Source organism: Mobula birostris, chromosome 11 (assembly GCF_030028105.1).
Source record: "Mobula birostris isolate sMobBir1 chromosome 11, sMobBir1.hap1, whole genome shotgun sequence".
Taxonomy (NCBI): Eukaryota; Metazoa; Chordata; class Chondrichthyes; order Myliobatiformes; family Myliobatidae; genus Mobula; species Mobula birostris.
Window position 1 is genome coordinate 113,589,294 of NC_092380.1, and position 26,923 is coordinate 113,616,216.

The window sequence follows — 26,923 nt, forward strand, 5'->3', positions numbered from 1 at the left end:
TGTTTTATTAAATTATTGTGCCTTTTATCTTATTGTTTTTTTTGTGCGACATCAGATCTGGAGTAACAATTATTTCATTCTCCTTTACACCAATGTACTGGAAATGACATTAAACAACCTTGAATCCTAAATCTCTTGGGCGTATGACATAATCTGTTTGGATGGCAGGCCTTGGAATCTGGCATAACAAACAATATGCCGCTGGAACTCAGCAGGTAGGGTAGCGTCTGCTGGAGCGGGGTCAGGAATGATCAAAACCCTGCGTCAGGACTGGGAGTGGAGGGCAGAGATGCCCAGCACAGAGGGAACACGGACAGCATTGCAAAAGTATTCTGAGGCGTGGATGGACTGAGAACAGTGGGAGTTCAAGATCAAGTTTATCATCACCTCGACTGTATACTTGCATACCAACAAACAAAACAATGCTCCTCCAGATCAAAGTAACACACACAAAACGCTGGTAGAAATGAACAGACATCCCATATTTCAGGTCATGATCATTCATCAGGACTCTTGGGCCTCCGGACCAAGGTGCACAAAACACAAACATCCCACCCAGCAAAAACTCATTTCAGGGAGGTAGCACCATCAATTTGTGGGAGACTTCTGGGAGAGGTGGGATGTCTGCAATAGAGTAGCTCCTCAGCAGCCAAGCCAGCTAGTTTAAATAACGTCAGTCTATGCCAATGAATGAATGACACCTGTTAAACTCACCTCAACATGTCTTTTACAGTCTTAACCCACCATGGGCAATAGAAAAGTCACTGTTGCAAACAGTGCAGCGAGCAACACTGTCATTATGTTGACCCCTATTAGGCAGGGGTACACTTTAGTGTAGTCTGGGGTGACGTATGTTTTATATTTTCTTTTCTTGGAACACTCTGCCACTCTGACTTTTTTTGGAACTCTCTCGCTCTCTCTCGCGCGCGCGTGCTCTCTACCTCATGATCGCTCTCGCTTTCTTGTTCTCACTCTCTCTCTCTCACTGGCTCTCACGCTCACTTTCTTGCTCTTGTGCTCACTCTTTCACTCTTTCTCGCACGTTCTCTCTCGCTCGCTCTCAAAAAAATCAATTCCGGGACATTGTATATAATTTGCGGGCATCAGGGGGCCACTATTAATATGCGGGAAACTCCCAGAAGTTCCGGGAGAGGTGGGATATCTGAAAACAGTACATGTAACTCACACATAACACAAAATAATATCACCACAAATAAACTAATAAATAATCAGGTGCAATTGTGACACAAGGTAGAACAGTGAAGAGTACAGCACTACTGGCACTTCATACGTGATGAGACCTGGGTGGTGGCAGGGAGTTCAGTCGTCTTACAGCCTGTTCTCATCCCAACAGTTCTTGATGACAGGTGGGTAGTGCCAGGTAAGGAGGGGAGCAGTGGTGGAGTTGAGAGAGAGTGACAGATGGGTGGGAGAGAAGGGGGGAAAAAGAAAGGAGTGGTAGTGTGGAGGAGCAGAGGGATCTGGGGGTACATGTCCACAGATCCCTGAAAGTTGCCTCACAGGTAGATAGGATAGTTAAGAAAGCTTACGGGGTGCTTGCTTTGATAAGTCGAGGGATAGAGTTTAAGAGTCGCGAGGTAATGATACAGCTCTATGAAACTCTGGTTAGGCCACACTTGGAGTACTGTGTCCAGTTCTGGTCACCTCACTATAGGAAGGATGTGGAAGCATTGGAAAGGGTGCAGAGATTTACCAGGATGCTGCCTGGTTTAGAGAGTATGGATTATGATCAGAGATTAAGGGAGCTGGGGCTTTACTCTTTGGAGAGAAGGAGGATGAGAGGAGACATTATAGACGTATACAAGATATTAAGAGGAATATAGATAGAGTGGATAGCCAGCGCCTCTTCCCCAGGGCATCACTGTTCAATACAAGAGGACATGGCTTTAAGGTAAGGGGTGGGAAGTTCAAGGGGGATATTAGAGGAAGGTTTTTTTACTCAGAGAGTGGTTGGTGCGTGGAATGCACTGCCTGAGTCAGTGGTGGAGGCAGATACACTAGTGAAGTTTAAGAGACTACTAGACATGTATATGGAGGAATTTAAGGTGGGGGTTATATGGGAGGCAGGGTTTGAGGGTCAGCACAACATTGTGGGCTGAAGGGCCTGCACTGTGCTGTACTATTCTATGTTCTATGATGTGGGAGGAAGGGAAAGGGGAGAGGAGGGAAGGGGAGGATTCCTGGAGAGAGATAAACGGGAACACAAAGTGCTAGATTCCGGTAAGTAAAGGAGGTTTTCACAGTACTTTGGTACATTTGACAAAAACAAACACCAACATCAAAGACTTTGTAATGAGCAGTGGGTGGTGATCTGGAAATCACTGACAGAGTTAGTCAACACCTTTTTATTTTTGTTTTCGGAGGAATGGTTGAGTGAGTGAGGACTTTTCTCTTTGGAGAGAACGATGATGAGAGGTGACTTGATAAAGGTGTACACGACAGTAGGTAACGATAAAGTGGACAGTCTCAGATTTATATCCCTAGGGTGGAAATGGGTAATACAAGAGGGACCCCACGGCAGTGTATCAGTAAGTCTGACACTATTACAGCTCAGGGCTTAGTCGTCTGGAATTCATTTCTGCCATCCTTTGTGAGAAAGTTTGTATGTCCTTCACACGGGTTTCCTCCCACACTCCAAAGCTGTACTGGTTTGAAGGTGAATTGGTTATGGTAAATTGTCCTGTGATTAGGCTGGGGTTAAATCAGGGGCTGCTGGATTGTATGGCTCGAGGGATAAGAAGGACCCATTCAGTGCTATATCTCTAAATTTAAGAAGTTGTTTAAAATTTTAAGGTGATTGGAGGAAAGTATATGTCCCAATATTTTGATGCAGTTACAAAGAAGGCAAGACAGTGATTATACTTCATTAGCAGTTTGAAGAGATTTGGTATGACAACAAAAACTCTCAAAAACTTCTATAGATGTACCGTGGAGAGCATTCTGACAGGCTGCATCACTGTCTGGTGTGGAGGGGCTACTGCACAGGACCGAAAGAAGCTGCAGAAGGTTGTAAATCTAATCAGCTCCATCTTGGGTACTAGCCTACAAAGTACCCAGGACATCTTCAAAAAGCGGTGTCTCAGAAAGGCAGCGTCCATTATTAAGGACCCCCAGTACACAGTGCATGCCCTTTTCTCACTGTTACCATCAGGTAGGAGGGTACAGAAGCCTGAAGACACACACTCAGCAATTCAGGAAAGGCTTCTTCCCCTCTGCCATCTGATTCCTAAATGGACATTGAACTCGTGAACACTTTTTAATATATATTATTTCTGTTTTTTCGCATGATTTTTAATCTACTCAATATACCCATACTGGTAATTGATTGATTGATTTATTTATTATTTATTCTGTTTTTTTTCTATATTATGTATTACGTTGAACTGCTGCTACGAAGTAAACAAATTTCTTATCACATGCTGGTGATAATAAACCTGATTCTGATTCTGAGCAAGTATTTTCACACAGAGAGAGGTGGTTGTGTTGAATTCACTGCCAGGGGTGGTGGTAGAGGCAGATAGATCAGAGACTCTTAGATAGGCACATGCTTAATAGTGAAATGGAGGGTTATGTAGGAGGGAGGGATTAGGTTGACACACTCTGTGGGCTGAAGGGTCTGTGCTGTGCTGTACATTTTTGTGTTCTTTAAAAAACTGGTTTGATAAAATATTCTACAGGAGAGGGAGGGAAGCACAACAATTTGGAATGTCAGCACAGGCTGATGAACCAAATGGCCTCCCCCATCTGCTGCAAGGATTCTAAGGCACACTCTCTTTCATTAATGCTCCTCTGGCTGCCAAAAGGCTTTGGGGAATCCCAGGAAGAGGAAGGTCATGACGCTTTCCAGTCATTCACCCTCCCTGTCTTGTGTTGGAACAAGACCACAGATTAATTCCTCACGGCTCAGCCTGACACCTCACACCACTTGGTTTAACACTCTCATCATCCCCTGAAAATACTCCCATTGATGGGGAAAGAACTTCACTGCATAGTCCATCACACAAACAAACATTCCAGCTGCTCGGTCTTCTGATGCGATGAGCCCACTCTCAGGTTGGATGAGCAACACCTTATATTCCATCTAAATAGCCTCAAACCTGATATCATGAATGTCAATTTCTCCAACTTCTGGTAATTCTTTCCCTTCCCCCTTTCCTCCTTTTCACTTCCCCACTCTGGTCTCTTACCTCATCCCCCAACCTGCCTATCATCTCCCCCTGGTGCCCTTCCTCTTTCCCTTTCTCCCACAGTCCCACCTCCTCCTTATCAGATTCCTTCTTCTTCAGCCCTTTGCCTTTTCCACCTATCACCCCCCAGCTCTTTACTTCACCTCTCTCCCACTCACCTGGTCTCACCTATCACCTTCCAGCTTTCTTCCTTTCCTTCGCCCCCATCTCCTTATTCTGGCATCTTCCCCCTTCCTTTCCAGTCCAGATGAAAGGTCTCAGCCCAAAACGTCGACTGTTTATTCATTTCCATAATGCTGCCTGACTTGCTGAGTTCTCATTCCTGAGTTATCGCTGAATCAGACAGACGTTACACAGCAGCTTACTCACTCACTGACTGGAAGCCACCCAAAACACAGCCCAGCCCTGTCTACAGTCTGTGCAGAGTGGGCCATTTAGACTGCAGGCTTCCAACCGTACAGAGGGACCAATTAGAACTCCTTGCCCAGCCTTCCCTGAGCGGACATCACCCCTGGCCGTTGATTAGTGCTGGGGTTGGCAGCCAGCTAGGGGTCAAACAAGGTGACCCCAGAATAGGGACGTCAGAGGTAAGTTGTTGTGGTGGATACGTGGAACATGCTCCCAGGGGTGGTGGTAGAGGCAGAAACATGATACTCTCAAACAAACCAGGATGCTCCTGGATTGGAGAGCATGTCTTATTGAGTGAGCTGGGGCTTTCCCCTCTGGAGTGAAGGAGGATGAGAGGTGACTTGATAGAGGTGTACAAGATGATAACAGGCATATAGAGAGAGGATAGCCCAGAGTGGAAATGGCAAATATCAGGGAGCAACATTTTAAGGTAATTGGAGGAAAGTATAGGGGACATGTTTTTACATAGAGTGGTCTGCCAGGGGTTTGGTAGAGGCAGGGACATTAGGGAAATTTAAGAGACACATGGATGATAGACAAATGGAGGCTGTGTGGGAGGGAAGAGTGAGATTGATCTTAGAGGAGGTTAAAAGGTCAGTACAATGTTGTGGACTGCAAGGTCTGTACTGTGCTGTAATTTCTATGTAGACATAGGAACAGAATTAGGCCATTCAGCCCCTCGAGTCTGCTCCACCATTCCATCATGACTGATTTATTATCTCTCTCAACCCCATTCTCCGGCCTTCTCCCTGTAACCTTTGACACCCTGACTAATCAAGAACCTATCAACCTCCACTTTAAATACACCCAATGACTTGGCCTCCACAGCTGTGGCACTGAATTCCACTGATTCACCACCTTCTGGCTAAAGAAATTCTTCCTTATCTCTGTTCTAAAAGGATATCCCTCTATTCTGAGGCTGTGCTTTCTGGTCCTGGTTCCCCATTGTAGGAAACATCCTCTCCACATCCACTCTATCCAGGCCTTTCAATATTTGATAGTTTTCAATGAGATCCCCCCTCCATTCTTCTAAACTCCAGCAAGTACAGGCCCAGCACCATCAAACATTTCTCATATGCTGACCTTTCATTCCTGGGATTATTTTCATGAACCTCCTCTGGCAGCATAGATATGGGCTACGGAGATGGTAGTGCTTGGGTCTGGAGAAGGACGTTAAGTTCCTATGCTTTGGTTGCCTTTCCACGAAGAACAGTGGACTCCAATCCACCATCTCCACCTCCCCCTGTAACTCCCCACCCGCCCGTTTCCATCCCCAGGTTGGAGAGGTCCAGGTTTTCTGCGTTAGAAGATGGAACATAAAACACAACAGCACAGGAATGGGCCTTTCTGCCAACTATACCTGTGCCATACATGATCCAAATGAGACTAATCCTTTGTGCCTTCAACCTAGCTCAAGGCTGCCTGCTCAAATGGTCTGTTAACATTGCCCATTCAGAAATCTGATGGTGGCTGGGAAGAAGCTGCTCCCGAAACATTGGTTGCTTGTGCGAACCCATGAACGATACCTCACTATTTTTGCTGTCTCTTTGCATTGCTTATTTAATTTTTGAAATATATACTTCATGTAAATTATGCTTTTTAAAAATTATTTAATACTGCACTGTACAGCTCCCACAAAACAGCAAATCTTACGGCATATGCCAGTGATATTAAACCTGATTCTGAATTTTCTATCAACGTGCTTAAGAGTTTTAAAGTTTTTTTTTGAGGAGCAATGCCTTAAAAAATCGGTTTCCATCATTGAGGACACCCATCACTCAGGACATTTCCTCTTCTCATTGCTACCATCAAGGAGGCACAGGAACCTCAAGACTCTCACTCAACATTTCAGAAACAGCTTCTTCCCCTCCGCCATCAGATTTCTGAATGGACCATGAACCCGTGTATACTACCTCACTATTTTTTTTTAAACACACACACACTCACACACATATATAAACTTATGGTAGATACAGCTTTTAATATAATATATTGCAATGTACTGCTACCACAAGACAGCTAATTTCACAATGTATGCCAGTGATAGTAAATGTGATTCAGGCTCCATATCTGCCTCTACACCACCCTGGTAGCACATTCCACACACCCACCACACTCTGTGGTAAAAACCCACCTCTGACACCCCCCCCCATACTTTCCTCAGGTCACTTTAACACCATGCCCCTTTGTATTAGCCACATCTGGTTGGGAAGCTCTGCCGTTGTCAAGGCCACAGCTGGAGCAGGATGTGGTATTTCTGCCATTATGGGATGTGGGTTCAAGCCCAACCACACCAAACAAGCAGCTCAAACTCAGTAAATCTGACAGCTCCTGGCTGAGGGATTCAACTATAAATCACAGCACAGAATCAGGCCATTCTGCCCCTCTGCTCTGTGCTGGTAATCCTCCATATAAGCCACAAGAGACTGCAGACGGTGAAATCTCGAGCCACACACCGTCTGCAGAAGGAACTCAGTGGATCAGGCACCAGGGTAGCGTGAAGCTATTACGCCTCAGAGCCTCGGAGTTTGGAGTTTAGTTCCAACACCACCTGTACATTCTCCCCGTGGAATTTTAGGTTTTGTCCAGGCGCTCCAGTTTCCCTTCACAGTCTGAAAGCTAGTAGGTGAATTGGTCATTGTAAGTTGTCCTGTGATTGGGCCGGGAATAAACAGGTGGGTGGCTGGGTTGCTGTGGCTTGTTGGGCTAGAAGAGTCTGTTCTGTGCTGTATCTCTAAATAAAAAAATAAATTGTTTGGGGGAGCAGTAGGAACTGTGTATGTTCTGGGTCGAAACCCCATGTCACAATTGGCAGCATCTCAGTTCTGAATCAGGCTTTTGACTCAAAACGTCAACAAGTCCTCCCTCTCACAAATTCTTTCACAGAACAGTACAGCACAGAAACAGGCCCTTCGGCCCACTATGTTATGCTGAAATAATTAAATCAGTAATTAAATGGCTAACTAAACTAATCTGTTCTGCCTACACAATATCCATATCCTTCCATTTTCCTCACATTCATGTGCCTATCTAAACATCACTTAACAGCCTCTAGTTTATCTGCATCTACCACCACCTCAGTCACCCACCACCCTCCATGTAAAACAACTTGCCTCTTCCATCTCCTTTGAAGTTACCCCGCTCACCTTCAATACCTGCCCTCTGGTATTAGACATTTCAACCCTGGGGAAAAGATACTGTCTGTCTGCTCTATCTCTGCCTCTCATAATCTTATAAACCTCTATCAGATCTCCCCTCAGCCTCCGCTGCTCCAGAGAAAACAACTCCAAGTTCGTCCAGCCTCTCATGATAGCACATGCCCTCTGAACCAGGCAGCATCTTGGTGAACCTCTTCTGCACCCTCCCCCAAGCCTCAACAATCTTTCCTATAATGGGGGGAGGGGGTGATCAGAACTGTATGCAATACTCCAGATGCAGCCTCGTTTTCTATGACGTACTGAAGATGCTGCAATAACAGTATTCAGGAGGAACCCAGTGAGACTCTCGATTGTCCGAGTTATTCCAGCGGACTGTTTGTTGCTCCAAGATTCCATAGGAGTCTCCTTCCCTTCACCTTGACCCGTTCCGTCCTCCCTCTTCTTTGTCCAAATTCCCTTCTGCTGGTTTGCAAACATCCACTAGGGAAAGGAAGGTGCCTCTATCCCAGGCTCAACGCACGTGGAGATTCCTCACACCATGTATAGCAGCTCCCTCAGCACCGGAACCCAGTGGACTCTGGTTATCAGCAGGCAAAATCCTGGGAACCATTCCAATTCTGAATCCGTGCATCAGGATCCATCACCCCGGCAACACAGAAAAGCAAAGGAAATTCCAGTCTATGTTTGGTGATGGTCTGGACTCCTTCTCCCAGGGACGTTTCGCCCGTTGGAGAAAAAAAATGCAAGCACTTCACATGGCTTATTGTTCTAAACATTTTGTTGCAACCTAGAGACCGTTTATTCCACAGTGGTGCTTGAGGAAGCCAGATCCTTGAATAAATAATGAGTCATGTGGAATTTTACAGCAATCAAGCAGACCTTTCAACCCCTCTGTTTTCACACCGGCCCCCATCTCCCTCTCTGCAGCTTGCCCTTAGAGCCAGCCCTGCGGTCCCCATCTTCTGTCCCAGTTGGAATGATCTCCCAACTATTCCTGCTCTCCTGAGAGAACATAGGACATAAGATCACAAGATCTAGGAGCAGAATCAGGCCATTCAGCCCATCAAGTCTGCTCCACCATCCCATCATGGCTGGTCCTGGATCCCACTCAACTCCATACACCTGCCTTCTCACCATAACCTTTGGTGCCCTGACCAATCAGGAAACTATCAATTTTCGCTTTAAATATACCCACAGTCTTGGCCTCCACAGCTCTATGGCACAGCATTCCACAGATTCACAACTCTCTGGCTAAAATTCCTCCTTACCTCTGTTCTAAAGTGTCGCCCCTCAATTTTGAGGCTGTGTCTTCTAGTTCTGGATACCCCCATCATAGGAAACATCCTCTCCACATCACCCTATCTAGTCCTTTCAACATTTAATAGGTTTCAATGAAATTACCACACATTCTTCTAAATTCCAGTGAGTACAGGCCCAAAGCTGCCAAACGCTCCTCATATGTTAACTCCTTCATTCCCAGAATCATCTTCATGAACCTCCTCTGAACTCTCTCCAATGACAACACATCATTTCTGATTTATGAGGCCCGAAACTGTTGCCAATACTCCAAGTGCGCCTGTAAAGCCTCAGCATCATCTCCTCGTTTTTATATTCTATTCCCCTTGAAATAAATGCCAACATTGCACTTGCCTTCTTTACCACTGACTCAACCTTCTGGGAATCTTGCATGAGGACTCTTAAGTCCCTCCGCACCTCTGATGTTTGAATTTTCTCTCCATTTAGATAATAGTCCACACTGTTGTTCCTTTAAGCAAAATGCATTATCATACATTTCCCAATACTGTATTCCAACTGCACCTTTTTTGCCCCTTCTTCCAATTTGTCTAAGTCCTGCTCCAATTGCATTGCTTCCTCAGCACTACCTCTGTATCATCTGCAAACTTTGTAACAAACTTGGCTAAACTGCCATTGGATTTATTGATGGTATGGGTTTATTTGTCACAGGCACTGAGATATAATGGAAAGCTTTTGTGTGACAACCGAACAGATCATTCCACACAAGTACATCAAGTCTCATTTGTTCCTTATGTACCATGCCGTATGACGTGAGCGATCATGGCCTTCCCATGACCATGATTATTCTTGGTAAATTTTTCTACAGAAGTGGTTTCCAATTGTCTTCATCTGGGTAGTGTCTTTCCAAGATGGGTGACCACAGACATTATCAAAACTCTTCAGTGATTGCCTGCCTGGCATCAGTGGTCACATAACCAGGACTTGTGCTATGCACCAGCCATTCATACGACCATCCACCACCACTCTGCTAGAGAGGAGATTCAACGGGCTTGGAGAACATCATGGAGGGGGATTGAACAAGCTGAGCTTGTTTTTCCTGGAGATGAGGAGGCTGAGGGGTAGAAGATTATGAGGGGGATAGATGGGATAGATCATGAAAATGGAGGCAAGACATGAAGGACACACAAAATGCTTGAGGGACTCAGTAGGTCATGCAGTACCTATGGAGGGGAATAAACAGTTGGTGTTTCAGGCCGAGACTCTTCATCGGGACTGGAAAGGAAGGGGGAAGAAGCCAGAATAAAAGGTGGAGAGAAGGAAGGGTGGACAAGCTGGCAGGTGATGTGAGACAAGGTGAGGGGGAAGTTGGGTGGGTGGGGATGGGGAGATGAGGTAAGAAGCCGGGAGGTGATAGATGGAAAAAGTCAAGGGCTGGAGAAGGAAGAATCTGATAGGAGAGGAGAGTGGCCCATGGGAGAAAGGGAAGGAGGAGGAGCAGGTGAGGAAATGGGAGGTAAGAAGGGAGCCAGAATAGAGAATGGAAAAAGAGACGAGGGAGATATTACCGGAAGCTAGAGAAATCATGTTCATGCCACCAGGTTGGAGATGGGGTGCAGGGTTAGGGCAGCATGGTGGCATAGTGATTAGCACAACGCGTTATGGTACAGGTGATCGGGGGCCAACTCCCACGGCTGTCTGGACAGAGTTTGTACGTTCTCCCCGTGACAGTGTGGGCTTCCTCCAGGTACTCCAGTTTTCTTCCACAGTGCAAAGACCTACTGGTTGGTAGGTTAATTGGTCATTGTAGATTATCCTGTGATTAAGCTCAGGTTAAATGGGGGATTACTGTGTGGCACAGCTCGGCAGGCTGGAAGGGACTGTGCCTCACTGTATCTCAATAAATAAAAATGCAGGGGGTTTCGAGGAGATCTGAGAACGTGGCTGTATCTGGAACACACTGCCTGAGCCGGTGGTGCAGGGCATGAACAGGCAAAGATTCCACCACTTGATTTAAGCTGCATCTGGGCAAGTACCTTAACCAGCAAGGTGAAGGCGACAATGGACGTAACATGGATAAATGGGAATGGTGTAGGTGAGTATGAGAGGGACACACATGTTGGGCAGAAGGGTCAATATCTGTGTTTCTATGACTCGATCATCCCTTGAGCTGCATCATGCACATTCACACGTCAACACACAGTACACACACCAGCACCTGCTCACACACTGAGATACACACACGTCAACAGACAATACACACACCAGCACCTGCTCACACACTGAGATACACACACGTTTACCCTTCACACACCACTCTCACAGGACATAGCAATAGATCTCTCACGCACACACACACACACACACACACTCACTCACCTCTCCGCCAAGATCTCCAGAGTCGGCACCTTTTCCGCCCACCTCTTGACCATCCACGCAGTGTCCAACGCAGCAAGGAACCCACGCGCGCACCCTGTCCCCATCGGCCAAAAAGGCTGCGGTTGAGAGAGAAAGGGAAGTTAGTAGGCGGAGTGAGCTTCTGGCAACAGGAGTAGGCGAGGTGTGTGCAGAGATACAAACAAGGCCCCTCCTCACTGACACAGGTTGAACGAGTTGTCAGGGCCACCACAGACTGGTTGCCTCACCAGTTCAATAAGTTTCCTGCAACAACCGAGATACCGGAAGAACCCAGTGAGTCAGGCGTCATCTGTGGAGGGAAATGGACAGTCAACTTCTGGGCAGCTGCAGGATCAACCTGAAACGGTGGCTGCCCATTCCCTTCCACAGATGCTACCTGACCTGCTGCGTTCCTCCAATCTCATTTGTCATTTCAGGAGAATCAGCTCACACACAAAACGGGGAGAGGAGCTCAGCAAGCCAGGCAAGCACTTACACAGGGAAAAGGACAGTCCATGTTTCAGCCCTGGACGCTCTTTGCCCTCTCACCCTAATCTATGCCAACTAGATTTTTCACCCTGAAACACCGACTGTTTATTCCTGTCAATACTTACTGCTGAGTTCCTCCGGCATTCTGTGCATGTGTTCAATCGCATTCCAGACAGCCACCGCCCTATGTGTTATAAAAACCTGCCGGGGTGGTGGTAGGCACAGATACATTAAGAAATTGTTAGATAGGCACACGGATGATAGAAAAATGGAGGGAAGGGTTAGAGTGATCTTGGAGCAGGTTAGTCAGTTGCACAACACTGTGGGCCAAAAAGCCTGTACTGTACTGTAGTGCTCTATGTTTTATCGCCGTCACTCTTGGTCACCCTGCTTTAGGAAAGACGCCACTAAACTGGAAAGAGTGCATGTGGAATGGAAGACAAGAGTGTTGCCAGGACAGTTATAGAGAGAGGTTAGACAGGCCGGGACTTCATTCCTTGGAGTGCTGAAGACAGAAGAGTGACTTTTTGAGGTGTGTGACATTGTAAGGAGTGTACAGACTCAGACTTTTTCCCCAGAGTTGGGAATCAAGAACAAAGTTTAAGAGGGAAAGCTTAGTGAGAGCTGGAGAAGTAACTTCTTATTTTGTAGACCGAGGGAGGTCAATATATGGAACGAACTGCCAAAGGCAGGTACAAAGGTAGTACTTTTAAAAAGGTTTGACAGATACATGGATAGGAAAGGTTTAGAACAGGGGTTCCAACCTAGGATTCACAGACCCCTCGGTTACTGGTAGGGGTCCGTGGCATAAAAAAGTTGGGATGCCCTGGTTTAGAAGGTTATGGGTCAAACATGGGTAAATGCAACTACCTTTGATGGGATAGCTTGGTTGGCATGGACCAAGATGGGCCGAAGGGCCTGTTTGTGTGCCGTAAAACTTGGTGACTTTACAACATTACTTCCCCTTGTCCAAAGCCCTTCTTGCATTAATTAACTCCCCCAACCCTCCTGCCCTCAAAGTAGAAAGGAAGGGAAGGGCTCTTGCCTCCAACAGGCTGTCGCCAACCAGAGCCACTAGCAGCTGATGGCCCTGCCGCTCGCGGACTAGCGAGGCGTTCTCTGCCGCGTACATGCAGGTGAAGTCGAACATGGCCACGTCGGGCTGGTCATTGTGGTTCATCGCAAAGTCCAGAGCTGGAAGCTGGTAATCCGTGGCGAAGTCGGCTGCTTCCCTGGCGTAGGACAAGAGGGCACCCTGGTTCACATTCTCGGTGCCCAGGAGCATTTCCGTATCAACGTAATCCTACAGAGTTCAAAGTACAAACTACATTTATTATCAAAATACATAAATGATGCCATGTACAACCCCGAGATTCATCTCCTTGCAGGCATTCACAGTAGATCAAAGAAAAACAATAGAATCCATGAAAAACTATATTCAAAGGCTGACAAACAACCAACGTGCAAAAGAAGGCAAATAAATAATACTGAGAACATGAGTTGTAGAGTCCTTGAAAGTGAGGCCATAGGTTGTGAAGTAAGTTCACTGTTGGGGAGAGTGAAGTTATCCACACTGGTTCAAGAGCCTGATGGTTGAGGGGTAATAACTATTCCTGAAGATGGTGGTTTTGGTTGTGAGCTCCTGTACCTCCTTCCTGATGGCAGCAGCGAGAAGAGAGCATGACCTGGGCGGTGGGGGTCCTTGACGATGGACGCTGCTTTCCCGTAGATGTGCTCAATGGTGCAGGAACACCACACACACAGGAGACAGGGAGAGGAACGTCCCTGTGCGTCAAGCACAGTCCAGCTGCTGAAGGGCAAATCCAGGTAGCCATTGTTGTGATAAACAGCAGCCAATTTGCACAGGAAGAGTTCAACAACCAGGAAGTTATGTTGCAGCTTTATAAAAGTCTAGTTAGACCATAATACATAGGAGAAGAATTTGGTTATTTGGCCCATCGAGTCTGTTCCACCATTTGATCATGGCTGATCCATTTCCTTCTCAACCTCATCCCCTTGCCTGTGTATATTATTATTCTGTACGCTATATTAGTCAAGTCTGCACACTACTCAATAGCTACATTTAATGTCAGAGAAATGTTATTTCAATATACATCCTGAAGTTCTTTTTCTTCACTGCTAAGTGTGTTTTTAAACTTTGCTGCTGTAACAAAAGAATTTTCCACTTGGAATCAATAAAGTTTTATTATTATTCTCCTCCCCGTGACCTTTGATGCCTTTACTAATCAAGAACCTATCAAGCTCTGCTTTAAGTTAGGCCACATCTGGAGTACTGCATTCAGTTCTGGTTGCCTCATTACAGGAAGGGTTTGGAGGCTTTGGAGAGGAGACAGGAAGATTCACCAGGATCTTGTCTGGACTAGAGAAAACTTGCAAGGACGCTGCCAAGACTTGAGTAACAGAGAAAGGTTAAATAGATTAGCACTTTATTCCCTGGAGCATAGGAGAACGAAAGGAGATTTGATAGTGATATACAACATTAGGAGGGGATAGATAAGGTGAACGCAAGCAGGCTTCTTCCACTGAGGTTGGGTGAGACTACAACTAGAGATTAGGTGTTAAAGGTGAAAGGGGAAATATTTAAGGGAACATGAGGAGGAACTGCTTCACTCTGAGGGTGGTGAGAGTCCTGAACGAGCTGCCAGTGCACGTGGTATACAGTTCTGGTCGCTGAATTATAGGAAAGATGTCAAAAAAATTGAGAGAGTACAGAGAAGATTTACTAGAATGTTACCTGGGTTTCATCACCTAAGATAAAGAGGAAGGTTGAACAAGTTGGGTCTTTATTCTTTGGAACGTAGAAGGTTGAGGGGGGACTTGATAGAGGTGTTTAAAATTATGAGGGGGATTGATAGAGTTGACATGGATAAGCTTTTTCCATTGAGAGTGGGGGAGATTCAAACAAGAGGACATGAGTTGAGAGTTAAAGGGCAAAAGTTTAGGGGTAACATGAGGGGGAACTTCTTTACTCAGAGAGTGGTAGCTGTGTGGAACGAACTTCCAGCAGAAGTGGTTGAGGCAGGTTCGATGTTGTCATTTAAAGTTAAACTGGATAGATATATGGACAGGAAAGGAACGGAGGGTTATGGGCTGAGTGCAGGTCGGTGGGACTAGGATAGGGTAAGAGTTCGGCACGGACTAGAAGGGCCGAGATGGCCTGTTTCCGTGCTGTAGTTGTTATATGGTATGTGGTTAAATGGTGGATGTGGGCTTGACTGCAATTTAAGAGAAATTTGGATGGGTACTCGGATGAAAGGGGTAGGGAGGGCTGTAGGCCGAGGGGTCTGGGCAGAGTAACAGTTTGGCACGGACAAGGTGCACCATGAGGCCAGTTTCTGTGCTGTGGCCATAGATGACTGTATGAGCCCACCCCGCTCCCTGGCTCACCCCGTCCCCCCACCCCAGCTGCCCCAGGAGGTCAGCACTTACGTTGATGATGACCCCTTTGTCCAGCAGGCTCTGTTTCTTTGCTGTCATCACAAAGTAATGGGTGTTGTCCTTGTAGTAAACAATGTTCTCCAGGTCAATCCCTGTAAAAACAGAACACAATGCAACGTCCAACACCAAAACCCCTCCCCGCGAGACAATCAGAATCTGGTTTAACATCACTCACACACATCATGAAATGTCTTGTTTTGTGGCAGCAGTACATTGCAATATTTTATCATAAAACTATGACAGGAAATGTCTATTAAAAATCAAACAGGTGATGCCAAAAGAGAGTACCCTTCCCTCTTCTTCAATTCCCAACTCTGGCCTCTTACCTCATCTCCTCACCTGCCTATCACCTTCCCCTGGTGCCCCCACCCCTCCTTTCCGTTTTCCCATGGTCCAGTCCGCTCTCCTGTCAGATTCCTTCTTCTTTGCCTTTTCCACCATCATCTCCCAACTTCTTCCTTCACCCTCCCTCTCTCCCCTGACCCCCAGCTTCACCTATCACCGTCTAGCTTGTCCGCCTTCCCCTCCCTCACCTTCTTATTCTGACACCTTTCCCCTTCCGTTCCGGTCCTGATGAACTTTCATAGATGCTGTTTGACCTGCTAAGAATTTTATGAGTGTTATTTTATCACATCCTGGTGCCAAAGATACATTCCTCAGTTATCTGTAAATCAGACAAATCCCGTACAGAAGTTACACCCACTGATGCAGCCTGACACGCAGAGTTGCTCCAGTATTGTCTGTCTATCTGTGTATTTCCGTCTCTGTGTCTGTCTCTCTGTCTGTCTGCGCGTGCGTCTGTCTGCGTGGGTGTGTGTGTGTGTGTGTGTCTGCGTTGCTCTGGATGTCCAGCATCTGCAGAATCTGTTGTGTTAAAAAATAGTGAGGTTGTGTTCATGGACCGTTCAGAAATCTGATGGCAGAGAAAAGACACAGCTTGTAAGTCATTGCGTGTGTGGCTTCAGGCCACTATACCCTTCTTGATGGTAGTGATGAGAAGAGGGCATGTCCCAGGTGGGAGAGGAGGTAATTCAGCTCATTAACAAAAGCATGGTCCCTGTGCGCTTTCTAATCCACTGTCCCAGCCAGCAGCTCTGCCAATCTCAGACAGATCCAGACTTCCACCACCAGATGGATTTTGCTGTGGTGGAACAGGCAAAAAAAAACAATTTTACACCTGTAAACAAATCAAGCTTTGGCAACAGGAAGCATGAGATTCAAAGATTGTTGTAAAATTCTATCTGGTTAATAAGTATAACCTTCCGGGGTGGAAATCTGCTGACTTCATCTCCAGTCGCTAGGTGACTGTCCTTGAGCCTGCTGGTACCTGCTTTCAGGTTTTTGTACCTTCTGCCCAGTGGGAGGGGAGTGAATGTCTGGGGTGGGTGGCTGCTTTACTGAGACAGTGAGAAGTGTGTTTTGAGAGAGAACCACTCCATTTGGGCTGAGGGACGAGTCCTGCACCATCCCAGGAAGGTGAAAGGTTGGGGATGGTTGGGAAAGACGAAGCTGCCAGTTGTCCAACCCTTGGGACCATTGGACAGGCAGCCCTTGGGCCAGGTCAGCCTCACCTGTCTCCTCCTTCAGGTCCTGGAAGAACTTCTGGTTGAAGATGAAAGCCACTCCGCTGATCTCCTCCACCTTCGCCTCCGCTGTGGTGTTGCGATTGATGAAATTGGCCGTGATGGCAATGGCCAGCTTCCCCCGGAACTCCTTCCTCCTGAAGCCTGCAGAAGGAAGGACCCGTCAGAGCAACGTCCACTGCGCCCTCCAGCGGAGATCCCTGCCCACAGTGTACCTCCGCCATAGACTCGCGCAGAGATCCCTCGAGCTCTAACTCAGCTTCAGATCCAAATGACTGGAGGCTCCATCAACCTTTTCCATCTTGCCCAGCAGGGACGGGACCACAGGAGGAGGGGGTAATGATAACGGGGCTAGTAGAGTGAACCCTTCCCATCCCCTGGTGAGGAAACACCAGGGGGAAAATACAGGGCTCGACTGAGAGACGGGGGGGGGGGGTGGTGGGCAGGGAAGGGGTGGTGAGAGGCTGCGGCTGAGACTGGGAGTGGCAAAGGGCAACTCAGAGGGCATTGGACAGGGTCAAGAGGAGGGGATAGAGGGTGGGGCAGCTGGAGAGAGCAGAGGAAGAAAGGAGGGGTAGGAGGGAAGGATGGAGCTGGGCCAGAGATGAGGCAGGATAGGGTGGAGAAGAGAGGAACAGTGTAGTGGGGTGCTGGAAGAGGTAGGAGGGAGGCATGGAGACGGGAGGAGGGAGGAGAGAGGCGGGGTAGGGAGTAGAGGGCATTGAAAAGGGAAGGAAGGAAGGAAGGAGGGAAGGAAGGGGGAGGGGTGACACAGGGTAGGGGGCAGGTGAGGGTGGAGCGGGGCTTGTGAGACAGGAACCAGAAGGAAGGATGGAGGCTGGGAGTCAGGTGGGGGCAGGGCAGGGAAATGCTGGAATGATGGGGGTGAGGGAGGGGAAAGAGACGAGCAACGAGGAGGAATTTTGACTGGCAATGCTCACCTTGCAAACTGCTCTTCCGACCATCAGCGCCGACAATTACATCGAAGGTAAATGCGGAGATAGGGTGGTCCCTGGGTAATAACTCCGCGCGCCAGCCTACGTCTGAACAAAGGATGAGGGCGTGATGAGGAACACATACCAAACTCCACTGGTTTAACATAGAATAATGCAGTTCAGTACTGGACCTTCGGCCCACAATATTGTGCTGAATTTATAACCTACTCCCAAATCAATCTAACCCTTTCCCCCCCACATGATCTTCCATTATTAATCATCTGTGTGTCTATCAAAGAACCTCTTCAATGTCCCCAGTGTATCTGCCTCCACCACCTCCCAGCATCGTTTTCCACGCACTTACCACTCCTCCCACCCGGTCTCACCGATCACCTAACATCTCCACCCACCACCTTATTCTGGCTTCTGCCCCCTGCCTTTCCAGTCCTGATGAAGAGTCTCAGCCCAAAGCACTGACTGTTTATTCCTCTCCATAGATGCTGCCTGACCTGCTGAGTTCCTCCAGCATTTTGTGTATGTTGCTCTGGATTTCCAGCGTCTCAGGGTTCAAAGTAAAATTTATTATCAGAGTACATACATGTCACCACATACAACCCTGAGAATCTTTGTCTGTGGCACCCTTAGCAAATCTGTAGAACAGTAACTGTAAACATAATCAATGAACAGCAAACTGTGCAAATGAAAATGCCAATAAATAGCAAGAAATAACAAGAACATGAAATAAGATGAAGAGTCCTTAAAGTGAGACCATCGGTTGTGGGAACACCAGAAATAGAATGAGTGTGGTTATCCCCCTTTGTTCAAGAGCCTGATGGTTGTGGGTTAGTAACTGTTCCTGAACCTGGTGGTGCGAGTCCTGGGGCTCCTGTACCTTCTACCTGATGGCAGCAGCAAGAAAAGAGCATGGTCTGGGTGGTGAGAGTCTTTGATGATGGGTGCTGCTTCCTATGGCAGTATTTCATGTAGATGTGCTCAATGGTTGAGAGGGTTTTACCTGAGATGTACGGGCTGAATCCACTACCTGTTGCAGGATTTTCCACTCAGAGGCACTGGTGTTCCCATACCAGGCCGTAATACAGCCCGTCAGCACACTTTCCACTATTTCATCTATAGACGTCTGCCAAGGTTTTCAATGGCATGTCAAATCTCCTCAGTCTCCTGAGGAAGTAGAGGTGCTGTTGTGCCTTCTTTGCAATTCTGTTTATATGATGGATCGAGGACAGAACCTCTCGTGTTCCCGTTCTATTCTGCCCAGCTCTGATGAGAGGTCACTGGCCTGAATTCTGTGCCACTGGTCTGAAGTGGGTTGGAGTTCTGATAGTGACAGTGATGGGATTGGTGGGTGCGACTGATTCTCTCAAGACGCAACGGCCCTTCCCACAGCAGTTGAACTTGTGTGGGCAAACAAGGGCAGGGACAGCACAACAGAATCAAATTCCACAGAACACTGAGGACTGCTCACCAGGAATTACTGGCCAAATGCAGATAAAGGGGAATGATTAGATTGTGGCTTTTCTCTCACACTCACTCACAAAACACCTCTGGCACTCACACACAAATACACACGCCACATATACACCCTCCCTGCACGCTCACACACACCCTTTGCACGTATAGTACTCGCACTCTGCACACTCACACACTACTTGTGCACATTAACAAACTCACTCCCTGCACACTCTCTCTCCCCCCACAGTCACACACTTCCTGTACACATTTTCTCCACTGCACACCTACACTTACACACACACTCGCACTCTCACACACACTCGCACTCTCACACACACTCACACTCCCCTCTGCACACACTCGCACTCCCCTCTGCACACACTCGCACTCTCACACACAGTTGCACTCCCCTCTGCACACATTCGCACTCCCCTCTGCACACACTCACACACTTCTCTGCACGCACTCGCACACTGACTCGTGTGAAAACTGTTCTGGAAACAGCAGGGAACTGGAAGCACGGCTCTGATCTTCGGAATGCTTTGGACAGACGGACTCCGGCATTCCAGAAATTCTCAAAATACTTTCCAGTTTGTGATTCTATTATTACCTTGTAAGAGGTTTATAATCAGGATCCTGCCGGTGACCCATGGACTCCCGGCCCATCCCTGCCCCCAGGGGTCTGCACCTATAAAATTTGCCAAAAGCCTAAATATCTTTCGACCCAAAAGGCCTGCTTCAAAGCCCACCCAGGCAGGAGCACCTCTCCACCAGTGACCCTGCCACCAGGAAGGACAAGGGGATTGGAATATTACTGTCACATGCACTGACAGTGAAAAGCCTGGCTTACAAACTATTCAGACAGATCAGATCATTACGCAGTGGACTGAGGTAGAAGAAGGGGACGGAGTAACAGAACGCAAAATAAAGTGTTACACTTACAGAGGAAGTGCAGTGGACGTACACAAAAAAGGTGCAACAACCTAACAAGGTAGTTTGTGAGGTCAAGAGTCCATTTCATCCCAATAGGGGACACTTCCGAAACCATGGTCGAGGTGTTGCTGCCTAACCTCACTCATTGTGGTCTGTTGGTGTGTCCAGAGGTTTCATATCTGCAAGTCCGAGCCAAGGACTGGAAGTTTTAGACCCAGTACCTGTCAGTCTGAGAGCTCGGAGCAAAGACTGGTCGTTGGAGGCCCTGGGGCGACCAGTCATGGGGGTTGAAGGCCTGTCTGTGTACGTGGACAGGCGGGAGGGAGGAACGGGGCTTGTCTTGCTGCTGTTGTTTTGTTGTTTGTAGCGTTCTGTGTTGTTCTGTCGAACATGGTGGACGTTATGTTGGCACCGGAGTGTGAAGCAACGCTGGCGAGTGCCCCCCCCCGCTCACACTTAGGTTGAGCTGGTCGTTAATGCAAACGCTGTGTTTCACTACATCACAAACATGAGACATTCTGCAGGTGCTCAAAATCCAGAGCAACACACACAAGATGCTGGGGGAACTCAGCAGGTCAGGCAGCATCTGTGAAAAAGAATAAACAGTCGACGTTTCGGGCCAAGACCCTACATCAGGACTGAAGTCAGAGTAAGAAGGTAGGGGAAGGGAGGAAGAGGTACAGGGTGGTAGGACCTCTCTTTGACCTCTCCTCTTTCTTCCCAGTCCTGACGAAGGGTCTCACACGGAGGCATTGACTGTTTACTCTTCCCACAGATGCTGCCTGATCCGCTGCATGTTCTGAAGTACTGTACCTGTGATAATTATTTTATTCTATTCAGAGATGCAGCACAGAACAGGCACTTCTGCCCTTCGAGCTGTATTGCCCAACAACACAACTATTTAACTTTAGTCTAATCACAGGATAATTTACAATGACCAATTAACCTACTAACCAGTACATTCTCACAAGGGACATCGGAATTGAACTCTGAACCCTGATACCCAAAGCTGTAACAGGATCGTGCTGACTGTGACACCACCATGGCATCCCTTGCTGTGTGGAATCGGTGCCTGTCCTGGGCTAATGCAGGCCAGGGACTGGTCTCGACCCTCAGGCGCTGTCTGCCTTGTGTTCTGAGACTCTGACGCAGGGCAGGGTATCCATTACGCCTTCTGCGAGCCAAGAGTCATTTAACACTTTCCATTTGTTCTCAGTGTATCGCAAAAACAAGATGTACAAATGATTAGATGTAAATTGAGCTAATTTCAACATATCAGCGGAGCTCATAAACGGAGCTATTCAAAATACCTGCACCAGCCCACTGACATTCAGAGGAGGGCTGTTGTAGTGGAGCCGTTAGCACGATGCTGTTACAGCTTTGGGTGTCGCAATTCGCAGATCAATTCTGATGTCCTGTGTAAAAAGTTCGAAAGTCCTTCCCACAAGTGCTTGGGTTTCCTCTGGGTGCTCTGGTTTCCTTCCACAGACTGGCTGGTAGGTTAATTAGTCATTGTAAATGTCCTGTGATTAGGCTCGGGTTGAATCGGTGGGTTGCTGAGTGATGCAGCTCAATGGGCCAGAAGGCCTGTTCCTCACTCTATCTCAATAAATAAGTAAAGTAAGGGATCTGCTGGAGATGAACTGGTGGTTAAAAGACTATAAGATATATAGGAACTAAATCAAGTCTGACCCATCCAGTCTGCCCCAACATTCAAAATCAGCTCACAAACACAAACGATTGTGCAGATGCCAGAAGCCTTGCTGCCTGACTTGTACAGATAAAGATGAAAGATTAGTTTTATTTGTTAGATGTACATCAAAACACACAGTGAAATGCGTCGTTTGTGTCAGCGGCCAACACAGTCCAAAACTGTGCTGGGGGCAGCCCGCAGATGTCTCCATGCATCTGGCACCAACATGGAATGCTCACAACCCACAAACCCTCACCTGTACATCTTTGGAGGAAACCAGAGCATGTGGAGGAAACCCACATGGTCACAGGAAGAACGTATAGGTTTCTTACAGACAGCAGCAAGAAATGAACTCTGATCTTGCAGCTGCTCCTGTAATGTGTTGTGCTATGGTACCAGGTTGCCCAGAATTCAGAGCCCCTCCGCCCTTTTGTATGTGTTATTCAATCACTGTTGACTTTCCTTCCTTTTCTCAACCTCAGAACATAAGATCATAGGAGCAGAATCAGGCCATTCAGCCCATCGAGTTGCTCCACCATTCCACCATGGCTGATTTATTAGCCCTCTCAACTCCATTTTTCTGCCTTCTCCCTATAACCATTAGTCCCCAATTAAGATCCTATCAAGTTCTGCCATAAGTGTACCCAATGACTTGGCCTCTACAGCTGTCCATGGCAATGGATTCCACAGATTCACCACCATCTGGCTAAAGAACTCCCTCCTCATCTCTGTCCCAAATGGAATCTCTCTATTCTGAGACTCTGCTCTCTGGTCCTAGACTCCCCCACCATAGGAAACATCCTAGCAAGACCTTTCAATATTCGATAGGTTTCAATGAGATCCCCCGACATTCTTCTAAACTCCAGTGAATACAGGCCCAAAGGCATCAAATGCTCCTCATACGTTAACTCTTTTATTCCCGGGATCATTCTTATAAACCTCCTCTGGACCCTCTCCCACATCAGCACATCCTTCCGTACATAAGAGTTCCAAAACTACTCACAATACTCTGAGTGTGGTCTGACCAATGTCTCAGCACTTCATCCTTATCGATAATACTCTATAATGGTGGTGCAGCGACGAGCGTAAATGCTTTACAGCTTTAGTGATCGGGGTTCAATTCCCACTGCTGTCTGTAAGAAGTTTGTATGTTCTTCCCGTGACCATGTGGGTTTCCTCTGGGTGCTCTGGTTTCCTCCCACAGTCCAAAGACATGCAGGAACTGCCTTCTATAGCTGAATGGCCAGGAAGACAAAACCAGGCCTGAAGATTTTGCCATATGAAGACTCGGGGGAGGAAACACTCAGGGAGGGGATGGGGCAAGAGCACCAGGACTGACGAGGGACCATGCGAGAGAGAGAAATTATCTCACTGACCTTCTGTGTCCTGGTCTTCAGGGGGTTCCAGTAACTGCTGGAACTCCACGCCAACGTGAATCTCCACCCCTAACAACAAGGCCACCTTGACAAGGATCAGTTGCAGCTGGCGGATACCTGTCAGCAGAAAAAGAGTACGCCCATTAGCAACTGGGGACATTCAACCCATCGCTAAAGACTGGCAAATTTCTACAGATGTACTGTGGAGAGTATTAAACCATCAAGCAGCATAGCACGGTACAGGCCCTTCAGATCATGATGTTACACCAAACTTTTAACTTACTCCAAAATCCTTTCGTCCCACGTAGCTCTTCATTTTCCTGTCACCAGGTGCCTGTCTAAGAGTCTCTGAAATATGTCTAATGTATCTGCCTCTAACACCACCCCACACATCCACCTACAAAAAATGTTACCTTTGACATACCCCCTATACTTTCCTCCAATTACCTTAAAATTATGTCCCCTTCTATAAGCCATTTGCACCCTGGGAAAAAGTCCCTGGCTCTTCACTCACTCCATGCCTCTTATCACCCTCTACATATCTTTCAAGGCATCGCACATCCTCCTTCACTCCTAAGAGGATAAAGCCTTCGGCATCCTCATGAGACATGATCCCTCATCCAGGCATCATAGTAGATGGTTGACTCCCTGACGGGGGGACTGTGATTAGCGGCGTGCCACAGAATTGATGCTGGTCGATTGGAGTGCTGTGCAGATACAACAGAAGCGTTCCTGTGCAGGAGCAGCAAAGAGCTTTAAAAAGCAGGAAGCATTTCGACGGGAGCACTGCGCAGATGCAACAGAATCGATCACGCACAGGACTGGCAAAGAGCTTTATAAAACCCAGCTTCTATAAAAGAGAGGTAGCGCCAAGCGGACCAGCCTCCGTCGGGTAGTCTGAGGCAGAGAGGCAAGGCTTTGGCTCAACAGGGCTTTGGCGAGAACAGGCAGAGGCAAAGTAAGTAGTTCATTCCTTATTTCTTATTTAAATTTTGAGAGAATAGGGGCTATGTCCACAGAGCCAGAGTTCTGTTCTGGGTGTCCGCTCTGGGATTTCCAGGAAACTCCCAGACTCTCCAGTGGCCACATCTGCACCGGGTGCAGCTCCTTAAAGACCACGTTAGGGAACTGGAGCTGCAGCTCGATGACCTTCGGCTTGTTAGGGAAAGTGAAACAGTGATAGACAGGAGCCGGGGGAGGTAGTCACCCCAAGGCTACAGGAAACAGATAAATGGGTGACTGTCAAGAAAGGGAAGGGAGAACGTCAGAAAGTAGAGAACACCCATGCAGTCGTTCCCCTCAACAATGTACACAATTTTGTTTACTGCTGGAGGAGGACGACCTGCCTGGGAGAAGCGACAACAGCATTGCCTTTGGCTCTGAACCTCAGAAGGATAGGGAACTGAAGAAGATGGCAGCATTAATAGGGGACTCTTTAGTCAGGGGGACAGACAGGCGATTCTGTGGACGTAAAAAGGAAGCACAGATGGTAGTTTGCCTCCCAGGTGCCAGGGTCCACGATGCTTCTGAGCGCATCCATGATATCCTGAAAAGGGAGGATGAGCAACCGGAAGTCATGGTACACGTTGTTACAAATGACATAGGTAGAAAAAGGGAGGAGGTCCTAAAAAAAGAATACAGGGAGTTAGGAAGGAAGCTGAAAAGCAGGACCTCAAGGGTAGTAAGCCTGGGATTGCTGCCTGTACCATGTGACAGTGAGGATAGGAATAGAATGAGGTGGCAGATAGATGTGTGGCTGAAAAATTGAGCAGGGAACATGGATTCCGATTTCTGGATAATTGGGACCTCTTCTGGGGCAGGCGGGACCTGTACAAAAGGGATGGGTTGTACTTGAATCCGAGGGGGACCAAAATTCTTCTGGGCAGGTGTATTAGTACTGTTGGAAGTGGTTTAAATTAATATGGCGGGGGGATGGGAACCAGGATGATAGAGCTGAAGATGAACCGGCAGGTTAACAAGTCGATGATGGGTGTAACATGAATGTAAGGAAGGACAAGCCAATGATTGGGTACAAATGCAGACAGAGCAAAGATTTAGATTGTACCACAGAGGCAAAATTCAAAAGGGCAAAAAATGCAGGGCCGAAGGTGCTGTTTGGAATAAGGTGGACGAATGCGTGGAGCAATTAGAGATTGGTTGGTATGACATTGTGGGCATCACAGAGTCGTGGCTGAAAGAAGGCCATGTTTGGGAGTTGAACATCAAAGGATATACTTTGTACTGAAAGGACGGGCAGGAAGGCATAAAGCGATGGTGTGACTCTGTTGGTAAGAAATGGAATTACATCCTTAGAAAGAGGAGGCATAGGGCCAGAGAATGTTGGATATTTGTGAATGGAGTTAAGAAACTGCAAGGGTATAAAAAAAACAGTACGGGAATCAAATATAGGACTCCAAATAGTAGACAAGATGTAGGGTTAAGATGGCAAAGGGAGCTGGAAAATACACACAATGAGAGTAATGACACTATTGCAACGGGGGACTTCAAATTGCAAGGGGATTGAGAAAACTAGGTTGGTGTCAGATCATAAGAGAGGAAATTTGTTGAGTGCCTATGAGATGGGTTTTTAGAGCAGCTTGTGCTTGATCCTACTCCAGGAAAAGCTACCTTAGATAGGTTGTTGTGTAATTATCTAGATCATATTAGGGAGCTTAATGTAAAGGAACCCTTTCAAAAATCACATATCAGTATCACAATGGAATAAAGGGAATTACAGAGGCATGAGTGAGGAGCCTGTCCAGAAGGATTCAAGGAAGATACTGGCATGGATGATGGGAAAGCAGAGATGGCTGAAGTTTCTGGGATTAGTTGACAAAGTGAAGAATAGATATGTCCCACAGAGGAAGAAGTTCTCAAATGACAGGGATGGCAACCATGGCTGACAAAGAAAGTCAACAACTGCATAAAAGCCAAGGAAAGGGCATATAAGGTAGCAAAAGTGGAAGTTGGATGATTGGGAATCTTTTAAAATTCAACAAAAGGCAACTAAAAAATCTATAAGAAGGGAAAAGATGAACTATGAGGGCAAACCAGCCAATGATAAAAAGCAAGGTACCCAAAGTTTTTTTTTCCAGTTATATAAGGAGTAAAAGGGAGGTGAGAGTTGATATTGGACCACTGGAAAATGATGCTGGTGAGGTAGCAATGATCTTAATGGGTACTTTGCATCTGACATCACTGTGGAAGACAGTAGCAGTGTTCCAGAGGTCTGTGAGTGTCAGGGAGCAGGAGAGAGTGCCATTGTTATTACAAAGGAAAAAGTGTGAGGCAAACTCAAAGGTCTTAAGGTGGCTAAGTCACCTGAGCCAGATGGACTACATCCCAGAGTCCTGAGAGAGGTTGCTGAAGAATCACTTAATTCTGGCATAGTCCCAGAGGACTGGAAGACTGCAAATATCACTCCACTCTAAGAAGGGAGGAAGGCAAAAAAAAAAAAACCAGTTAGTCTAACTGCAGTGGTTGGGAAAGTGTTGGAGTCCATTATTAAGGATGAGGTTTTGAGATACTTGGAGACTAATGATAAACTAAGTCGAAGTCAG

The 26,923-nt window shown here is 47.1% G+C and overlaps 1 protein-coding gene across 13 annotated transcripts in view; it reads right to left on the reverse strand.

Annotated features, from left to right (window-relative positions):
- Nucleotides 1–26,923, reverse strand: part of mical2b (microtubule associated monooxygenase, calponin and LIM domain containing 2b) — a 262,965-nt gene that overhangs the window by 132,871 nt on the left and 103,171 nt on the right. For 12 of the 13 annotated variants that reach the window (XM_072272895.1, XM_072272882.1, XM_072272883.1 and 9 more), the window contains exons 4-9: nucleotides 23,364–23,480; nucleotides 17,898–17,999; nucleotides 16,945–17,100; nucleotides 15,365–15,465; nucleotides 12,960–13,217; nucleotides 11,408–11,523 (exon numbers count right to left, since the gene is read on the reverse strand). In XM_072272895.1, coding sequence (XP_072128996.1) covers nucleotides 11,408–11,523; nucleotides 12,960–13,217; nucleotides 15,365–15,465; nucleotides 16,945–17,100; nucleotides 17,898–17,999; nucleotides 23,364–23,480 — 850 coding nt within the window. Of the gene's footprint in view, nucleotides 1–11,407; nucleotides 11,524–12,959; nucleotides 13,218–15,364; nucleotides 15,466–16,944; nucleotides 17,101–17,897; nucleotides 18,000–21,617; nucleotides 21,894–23,363; nucleotides 23,481–26,923 lie in introns of those variants that run through there. The other variant, XM_072272894.1, reaches the window with a different exon arrangement.